The 10771-nt window shown below is 33.7% G+C and overlaps 1 protein-coding gene across 1 annotated transcript; it reads left to right on the top strand.

Moving 5' to 3' along the window:
- The first annotated feature begins 5307 nt into the window (after positions 1 to 5307).
- On the top strand, positions 5308 to 8736 carry LOC128550884 (interferon-induced protein 44-like). The gene is made up of 6 exons (XM_053530840.1): positions 5308 to 5835; positions 6075 to 6206; positions 6672 to 6810; positions 7762 to 7821; positions 8102 to 8207; positions 8494 to 8736. The coding sequence occupies exons 1-4, from the start codon at positions 5554 to 5556 to the stop codon at positions 7818 to 7820; spliced, it is 612 nt and encodes a 203-aa protein (XP_053386815.1). The 5' UTR covers positions 5308 to 5553; the 3' UTR covers position 7821; positions 8102 to 8207; positions 8494 to 8736.
- The last annotated feature ends 2035 nt before the right edge of the window (positions 8737 to 10771 follow it).

Raw genomic sequence — 10771 nt, 5'->3', positions numbered from 1 at the left:
TTGTGATGAAATTATGCACGGGGTTGGGAGGGACCTGGGGTCTTCCTCCACCATCAAAGCTGGAAAGTCGCCATATGACCTATAACTGTGTCGGTGCGACGTTAAACCCAACAAAATAAATAAACAGTATGAAGTAATAATTTCAATATCAGCTGATGAGGGATACATAGTTTTACGCATAAGTTTGAAATTAATCTTGAAATGTAGTTCCAGTATTTAGTTACATTTCATAGCATGCCTTCTCCCAAACTTTTATTTTAAAGTAACCATAAGGATAAATCACAAGTAATATCATTAATAAGAGATAGTACCTATTTTTTCAATTTCAGCTGATGAGGGATACATATACTTTTACGCATACGTTTGAAATTAATCTTGAATTGTAGTTCCAGTATTTGGTTATATTTTATCCAATGTTTACCAAAGTCAATGGTTCCATTGCCATAAAACTTTTTTTCACTAATTAGACAGTAATTACGTGTGTGATTGTATGCTCTGTATCTACATGTAAACTGTTGACGCAAATATCAGCAAGAAGACAAGTAGCCGAAACGGGTGATGAAATCTATTGGAAATCGACAATCCTTGTAGCTAAATTGCAATCTTCAAATATACCTGAGAAAGTCCAAAGTAAGTATATTCTTAACAATATAGTTTCTGAAGTATGGAATAGATTATAATCTGGCCAGCACAGTTTTAACACATTTGTAGTAGAAAAGTGAAAATAAGAATTATACATTTCATAGCGTGCCCTTCCAAACTTTTATTTTAAAGTAATCATAGTGATAAATCACAAGTAATATCATTAATAAGAGATAGTACCTAATTTTTTCAAATCACAGGTATGAAGTTAAAAAGCTTTGAAATGAAGGCAAATGTCAATATATTTCTCAAAATAGATATATTGACAATATTTTTTTACCAGAAGCGTATAGTTATGAGCACTTAGAATGTCCATTAAAAAAGAAAATTTTGTGATCAAAGAAATTAACTGTTCTTTAACTTGGAAAGCGGAAACACCAAAGGGACATAATATATTGAATATTTTCTATTTGGGTGTATTTCATATAACATTCAGCAGTGATCTGGATTACTAAATATTGATCCATGATACTGTTTGCTAAGAATACATCTGGAACAGTCATATAACCTGCAAATACAAGCTGTAACAGAATGCAAATATTTAAGGTCTAACCGGGACTCGAACCCAGGACCTCTCACACCAAAGGCAGACACTCTACCACTTCCCTGTAATAGCAGTAGCTATAGCTAGGAAGTTTAAGTGCACCCTTATTCTCTTCCCGAATACATTACGTGAACTGGAACAATTTTGTGACAATTACACGAAAGACCCGTGGTGACATTTCAACTTCATTATTTCACGATTTCTGCTTCCTGATTTCACGATTTCCACTTCATGAATTCATGAATTCACGATTTCTGATTCCTGATTTCACGATTTCCACTTCATGAATTCACGATTTCACTATTTCCACTTCATGAATTCACGATTTCACGAATTCACGATTTCACGAAAAAACTTCACGATTTCTTGATTTCACGATTTCATGATTTCACGATTTCTTGATTTCACGATTTCCACTTCATGAATTCACGATTTCTGCTTCCTGAATTCACGATTTCCACTTCTTGAATTCACGATTTCACGATTTCCACTTAATGAATTCACGATTTCACGATTTCTGCTTCCTGAATTCACGATTTCCACTTCTTGAATTCACGATTTCACGATTTCACGAAAAAACTTCACGATTTCCACTTCATGAATTCACGATTTCACGATTTCTGCTTCCTGAATTCATGATTTCCACTTCACGAATTCACAATTTCACGATTTCTTGATTTCACGATTTCATGATTTCACGATTTCTTGATTTCACGATTTCCACTTCATGAATTCACGATTTCTGCTTCCTGAATTCACGATTTCCACTTCTTGAATTCACGATTTCACGATTTCCACTTCATGAATTTACGAATTCACGATTTCACGAAAAAACTTCACGATTTCTACTTCATGAATTCACGATTTCACGATTTATGCTTCCTGAATTCATGATTTCCACTTCACGATTTCACAATTTCACGATTTCCACTTCATGAATTCACGATTTCCACTTCATGAATTCACGATTTCCACTTCACGAATTCACAATTTCACGATTTCCACTTCATGAATTTACGATTTTACTTCACGAAATCACGATTTCACGATTTCCACTTCACGAATTCACGATTTCCACTTCACGAATTCACGATTTCACGATTTCCACTTCATGAATTCACCATTTCACGATTTCTACTTCACGATTTCACGATTTCCACTTCACGAATTCACGATTTCACAACTTCAACTTCATGAATTCACGATTTCACCATTTTGAAATCGTTAATTCGTGAAGTGGAAATCGTGAATTCATGAAGTGGAAATTGTGAAATCGAGAATTCGTGAAGTGGAAATCGTGAATTCATGAAGTGGAAATCGTGAAATCGTAAATTCATGAAGTGGAAATCGTGAATTCAGGAAGCAGAAATCGTGAAATCAAGAAATCGTGAAATCATGAAATCGTGCAGTTTTTTCGTGAAATCGTGAATTCGTGAAATCGTAAATTCATGAAGTGGAAATCGTGAAATCGTGAATTCATGAAGTGGAAATCGTGAATTCAGGAAGCAGAAATCGTGAATTCATGAAGTGGAAATCGTGAAATTAGGAAGCAGAAATCGTGAAATAATGAAGTTGAAATGTCACCATGGGTCTTTCGTACAATTACATGTTTGGTGTACTCCGGAATTTTGGCGTATTGGCTTTGTTACCTAACGGCAATTTTCTTGTAAAGAAAAGATATAATCTAATTTTGCCAACATTTTAATCGGTTTAACCTTCCCAAATTTCTCTGACGTTCTTTCTTAGGGTATAAACATACTAACTGGTAGTACCAGTGAAATATAACTTACATCGTATCTTTTATATTTGCCCTTTTAGCAACAGGCCGACGGCAGAGATATCGAGGTTTGTCCAAATTTAAGCAATAAGTTTATGAGTTTCGAAAGGAGTTCAGTTGATAGGAAATTACAGTTACAAACTAAATACCTTTCTGCAATACAAGAAGTCATGTCATTAGCATTCACTGGCATTCAGTATTATGACTAAGATCGACTGCCATTCATTCAGTCCAATGATCCAAAGACAAAGTCCGTTGTTTACACTTTTACTCGTAACCGGTGCACTTGTAAAAACCACTATATTTGCAAAAATCGAAGTACGCGAAGAACTCTTGTACGGTCTCTACAATGATAAATGCTCAATGTCGCTTCTAATGTCCGTTGCCTTATTGTGTCTCAAATACAGTCTCGACATAACCGTCCATAAACGAGGCTTCCCCTAAACATTTTTTACGATTATTTGATTTTCCATTGTTATAACCTTTTATTCTATTCTTGACACTGAGTCTATAATTGGCGGTTCTGTTAACGGCTATTTATATATACTGATTGAAATCCATTTCGGGTTTAGTCAACACTTCATTCAAATTCTCACGAATATTATATCTTGAAAGCCTTTTACACTTAAACCGATAAAGCACCTTTTCCAAATTTTAGAAATTATTCACAATGTTTGAATTTTATTTTATGGAACTCGTTCCGTGAAATTAATATTAAAAGGAATCAAAAGGTACCATATTTTTTAAGTTAAACGCAGAAAATCATCTCAATAAAGGATACTGTATTCTGCAGTTCAAATTAGTTTATATTCGTCTGTGAGCCAATTAATGACTATACTTTAAATTCAGACATGAATCCGCACTACATGATACCTTGCTGATATATCACAATTACGCATGTTTATCTTTATCTGCAAATTACTTACCTTTCTTCTTACGAGTGTAGCCGTCATGGATACATTCATTATAAAATTCGATATGTTAGAACAAGCATTTATTTCCAAACCAATAACTACGTTAAGTTTGTGTCACATGAATATGCCATGCAAAGCGGTCTATGCCTAAAATATTACTATGCAACAAAATATGCATATGTAGAACTCTCATTTAGTTTATTTCTTCACCATTCACAATCCGAAGAACGGGAACAAGAAACAAAAACAGTAAAAGAATGGAGATGTTTAGGCAAGCACGGCAGTTGGGATGAAAATGTACTGGGCTTTTATTAAGCTCTTTAACGAACACTTCCTTTAACATTCTTTAAAATGCTCTATCAAGTTAACAATTGAATCGTTTTTACAGCGTTTAATGGCTCAAGCGACGTTTTGATCTTTTAAATGTTAAATCAACCATAACTGAAAATGAAATGACGTACATTTATGCAAGTCACTTCAACATGAATATGTTTTATAACAGTTTTGTGATGTCTCTTTAAAACTTAACGTCAAGACGTTTTTTGAGTCTGCAATAAACAGTGTTTTGTCTAAAGCAGTCATACGTGGTCAGACATACCATTGATGTCAAAAGTAATGACAGAGCTCGGGAAAACACCGACGGAACTTCTCAGTTACTGAAGAAAACAAGAACTGTGGTTGACCTATCATAAAAGCGAAATCATAATACACCAATAGAAAAATTGTTGTTTTTTTTTGACTTGGTATAAAATACTTAAACTAAAGTTAAATGCATTTTTTCGTTAACTGGGATTGATATTTTGATGAAAATCAATATTCTGAATGTCTCCTTTTACAAGAGATATTCTGTTTTTTGGGGGTTTTCTTTCAGTATATTTTGTAGCTACTGTAATGTTGTCAGAACCTGCCAATCATCTGGTGGGTTAATGAAAATATACATTTACGTTATTCTTATTGTCAATGCCAAGTTGGGACCCTTCAAAGCAAGATGTATGAAAGTGTTCCGCAATATAGACTGGGTAATAAGTTTATATGTTGATCACAACAGTAGTTGTCGCCTTTTTGAATACGTTTTGTTGACAGTATTATAAGAATGGTTATTTCGCGTACATTCTTTAATATCATTTTAAGTCTGTTATGCTAAATGTTTTAGATTTTAATTTCAAAAATATAATCAACTAGACTTTCACAAAGTTAAATGCTTATGATTACTCAATTTGTTTGAAATATGTTTATGTACTTGAAGCCATCATTTTCCCTTTTCGGTGATCTAGCAGAGTATAGTCACTCTCAGCTGGCTGTTTGCATTGTTCAATTTTGCTTTTAAATTGACGTTTCCTTTAGGTTTCTTCTTCTGACTTGGACGTTAATAATAAATGGGTAAAATAAAAATGAAATTCAAATTAAGCATCAACATGTATAGAAAAACAGAATAGATTCAATATTGTGGATAAACAACATAAAATGAAGTGTTTACAAGCATTACATTACACTTTATTGTTAATGATAATCCAAACTGAAACAATACATCGGTGCAATTTTAGAAACCTTGTAATTTTCTGATGTCGAAATATGTTGAAAATGCATTATGTCTGTTGTAGAGTGAGTAAATAGTAACGCAGATTGTTGCATAGCTACATGTATGCCTGAATAATAATTCACAATGTGCATCATATATGATGAAACTAATTAGAATGGCTGAAAACTTTGGATCCACCAATATTTGTATCAACCTTGTCTCAGTATACAAAAAAAAGCTTTTGGAACATATACAGGAACATGATGTTGGATGTGAAACTGTGAAAAACATCCGTATTCTATTGATTGGACCAATCAGGTCGGGAAAATCTTCTTTTCTGAATACAGTAGCATCAATTGATAAAGGAAGACCTATTATGGTAACTGTTGTCGGTCCAAGAGTAGTTGCCAGAGGAGAAAGAACAAGTTGTTCTAAAAAGGTATGTGTCCATTTTAGCCATTTATTGGTGATGTTGTTTTTCTATTTTCTATCTGTTTCAATAAAACCTAAACACTTGTGATAATAAAAGGACATAATGTCAGTAAAAGTAGCATATGACTTAAACGCTTTATCAAAAAAGGTAATACATTGAGCACGTAAAAGTTTTTATATATTACATTTAATGCATCACGTGATTGAAACATAATATAGTTTTGCCTGTTTCATTTCAAACAAAAGCTGAAGGTATTTAGACCTCGGATGCGATTGAAGAACTTCCAGTTATTGGAAACAATGGGTCTTGATGAGTGTGGTTTAAAAATAAAGGATTGTTTACTCGTTGTCAATAGAAATGTTCGACCTAATTATCTGGTATGACCAAAATTAATCATGTTTAATATTTTACTGTCGCACATGTTTCATACTAACTTAATATAAAATTTGCTGCATTCATTCTAGTGAATTCGATGTCGTTATATAAACACTAATAAAATGTACCTGAACAATGTTTTTTTCGGGCTCACAATAGGGATAACCCCATTTATTTTTGTAAGATATGAACATTTACAAAAGCAATAGCCATAAAAAGAAGACATTAAAAACCAAGTCATACAAACATATGAATAATAGATACAGAGATATATTGAACACAATAGTTACTTCGCCAGTGAAATAGAATTTGTTTGAAAACGAAATGACAAGTAAAATTTGACGAAGTTTCTTTTTTCTTGTTGTTTTCAAGCTTATGAATATTTATTATACACAACATTGTGAATCTGAACACAGTTTAAATTGAAATTATTACTTTGTATCAATATCCGATGAATATTTTTCTAGTTCGATCCTGTCAACACAAGAAAGCACATGGTTCACTGTATAGTATTTGTAATGGATGCTAATATGGTTGGACAAGACAACATTTCACTGGAGACAATAAAGAAAGTGAAAGACCTGCAAGATGAACTAAAGAATATAGGTAAACTACATGTTAGCAAAATCAAAAGTCAATGTCATACCGACTGTGTTAATAAATATCTGTAGATACAATATTTTTTGATATGAAAGACAACATTTTAGAAACAGAACAAAAATGTAACTATGGGGTTAGTTCCAGAATCAGCTATATCCATATTTTGAAATTTAACAAGAAGACTTGTCAGTTAAGTCATTCGAGGTTGTCTGCATTGCTTAACACAACACACACAACTTACATGTATACAAACTGGATCCCATCCCGCCCACCCATTGGAAGCTTTTTTGAATTTCAGTAAGATATTGAAGTCTTGAAACGATATAAAAGTTAAAACAAATAACAATGATAATGATGATAATAATTTGGTCGATATACATGTTGTGCATTTAGTACACGGTTGGAGTAGCATTTCTTTCAATATTTATAACGAAATTATACAATACTAATGCATAAAGGGAGGCAATCAGAACTAGAAAATTCAATAATAGTTTCAATTGAATTTGTGTAACAATTAATCATCAAACTCCTGACAAATTTTCAAATATTGGAGAATACAATTATCAAAAGAAAGAAATTAGGAACTAAAATAAATTATATCTTTATGTTCATAAAAGTGTGACAGCATTCAGTTTGCTGACTTCGATGCTTTTTATCATAGGAAAATCCGTAAAGAAATTGATAATTATGTCCATTTTATACTTGTCTAATGTTTTGATAACTTTATATCTATCTCTGTTATTACCAAATACATTTGACACAATCTTTAGCTATTGTCCAGTATCTTCGTCAAAAATGGAGTTATTAAACACTCCAATGACAGCTACATGTGCCCACTCACACTATCTAGCATGGAAGTAGTCGAGCGCGCTGTCACCTATGACAGCTCATGTTTTCTTGTTTTAATGTTGTTTCCTGAGTTTTGATATTTTGAAAACACTCCTGTACTTTTTTCAGGCCATCCTTCAAGCTGTTTCGGCGATACATCCAAACTGCATAGGAAAAAATTATTTTGATGTAAGTAATTATGATGAGTTCAATCTATATGTTTTATTTATCTATCAGTGTGACTTTTCATGCTAAATACTTTATTGGTATAATGAAAAAACAAACCTTACCAATTACGTATATATATCAAAACACAAATATTTGGTAGAGATTTTATAAGTTCCCTTGGAATTCCTATTTAAAGAAAATTTCGGACAAAAAGCATCGTCACTAAAAAGATTAACCAAACAGTGTTTGAATACAAGCTTTTGAAAATTGGATTAAAGGCTCGAAGTGTGATTATTTACAGGAATGCGGTGAGAATAAGTGGTGTCTTTGCCCTAGCTTTTTCGCAGTCACAGTGCTTAATGACAACCCACTGAAAGCATGTGACAAAGGTCAGATGGTTTGCAGATGTAAGTAGTTCAAGTACTTAACTAAAAGATAATTGTTTAACCTATACCCTGCTAAATTTCTAAAATGGACTGATCCATCATTTATTTTGGGCAATAACATTTATTATTGATTCGAAATTAACAGTGAACCGGAAGTGGAAAACGTACTGATTACTGTATATTGCACAGAAAAATGTTCCTGAACTTCGGTAATGTTGTTTTATATAAAAGAAATCGACATATTAAATAAAAAAGACTATTGCTTTCAGTCATTCATTAGGAAATAATCTTTCGTTGCTTTTTGTAGTCTGGCCATGCTAGTACAATTATGATTTCGCCGTCCCTCAGCGACCAAGGAAGGGAAAAGTAGGAGAATTCATAAGATGCAATTCTGACACCGACTGCGAGAAAGGGAGTGACCGTTGTACATCTGACGGATATTGCTGCACCGACACACCAATATGGTCACTTGAATAATGTTATCATGTCAAAGATTTCAACCTAGACGACAGAAATTACAAACTTCTTGCTATGACTGTCTAAAAAATATTTCAACTATACTCTATAAGACTTCAATAAACTTCGATATAAGATCTTTACTTTAATAAAATTACCTTGCATCTTATGTTTGTTTGTTTTATTTATATCAGCGTCATACATAAAGTACACATTGACTTCCTTTGTAACCTAGTGGTCATTTAATTCATCCTCTTCCAGTACGGGAGGCCACGGGTGCACTCTACATGGCCAAGTCATACTAAAGACAGAAAAAATGGAACTAGTAGTTTCTTCGCTTGGCTGTCAGAACTAAGACAATAGTTCTAGGACTGGTCAGTACAATAAAAGTGTAATGTGACGGGGTGGATTATTATGTCACATGTCTACGACGTTTATATTCTAGTGAGGCAGCACTATAAACTTAGGAATAATGCTCACTGCTAACAGTAGACACTCGGTTATATGACAGAAGATTGTTGAACAGAAGCTCAACCTGAACCCTCTTTTTTGATAGAATGTTTCAAATCTAAAGCATTAATTAATTTGTATTTTAAAAGCAACATGTTTTTATGCAATAGTTTTCTCAAAGAAAACAATGATTTAAATGTTAATAGACAAGAATTCCACAAAAGGAGAGTACATTTTCAGCTCAATTATACGAGATATATGGAGAGCCTATATCTCTGTTTTTACCTCATGGACTTGCTTCACTCTTAAAACAGTTGTTATTCATCACCACACACATTATTTGACCCAAGGGCCATAACTATTGCACTACTATTTAAAAAAATACCAGCTCTTGACATAGAATTTTAGTTAAAAGTTTTGATTCACATTCAAACAGACTCTAAATAGATAGGTTTAAATCAAATGCTTTTGTAGAAAAGCGCATGTCTCCCCAAATGAATAGTAGTAATAGACAAAAAGGCAACAGGAGACAGGAGCGAAGTGTCAACATTCTTGGTCTAGTGGTTCTCAAGTTATGAATTGGAAACGGTTTCCATTTTATGGCCCCTGTGACCTTGACCTCTGATCGAGTGATCCAAAAATCAATAAGGGTCATTAACTTTGGATGTCCGATCATCAATCATCCTATGAAATATAAACATTCTGGGTCAAATGGTTCTCAAAATATTGATGATAAAGAGTTTTCCATATTTAGGCCCTTTGACCTTGACCTTTGCTCAAGTGACCTCTACAGTAAGGGACTTTCACTCTATAAATCCTATCATTCTGTGAAGTTTGAAAGCTCTAGTTCAAGTTGTTCTCAATTTATTGATCGAAATTGATTTTCAGTCTGTTAGTCCCAACGATCTTGACCTTTGGTCCAGTGCGAAACTCAATAGCAGTCATCTGTTCTACTTTTTCAATCATCTTGTAAAGTTTCAACATTCCCGGTCAAGTTGTTCTCAAGTTATTGATAAGAAACTGTTTTCCATGTTCAGGCCCCTGTAGCCTTGATCTTTGGTTTAGTAACCTAAAAATAATAGGATCATCTACTTTGTAAGTCTATCACCCTATGGAGTTTGAAGGTTCTAAGTTAAATGGTTCTTAGGTTATTGATCGAAAATAAAATGTGAGAAACGGATTGCTCCTGTGACCTTGATCTTTGATGCAGTGACCCCAAAGTCAATAGGAGTCATTTACTCTGTAAGCCCTATCATCCTATGAAAATTGAAGGCAATCGGTGAAATTGTTTACGAGTAACTGATCTGGCCCTTGTGACCTTGATCTTTGATGGAGTGACCACTTAATCAATACGGGTCATCTAATCTGCATATCCAACCATTTTTTGAAGTTTCAACATCCTGAATCAACTGGTTCTCAAGTTATTGATCAGAAATGGGTTTTTTTTTTCATGCTCAGGGCCCTGCGGCTTTGACCTTTAACAAAGTAACCCCGAAAACAATAGGGGTCTTCTAGTTCATAAACCTGTTCTAGGTCAAATGGTTCTCCAGTTATTGACCGGAAATGAAGTGTGACAGACTGGCTGACGGACGTGCGTGCGCGCGTTCGTCCGCCGTCAACAATTGTGTTGAAAAGACATCACCTCCAAGGCACTACAAAAACTGCCTGTGATAGTGAAA

This window comes from Mercenaria mercenaria, chromosome 19, assembly GCF_021730395.1.
Source record: "Mercenaria mercenaria strain notata chromosome 19, MADL_Memer_1, whole genome shotgun sequence".
In the NCBI taxonomy this organism is placed as follows: Eukaryota; Metazoa; Mollusca; class Bivalvia; order Venerida; family Veneridae; genus Mercenaria; species Mercenaria mercenaria.
This window is presented reverse-complemented; position numbering and strand designations above follow the sequence as displayed.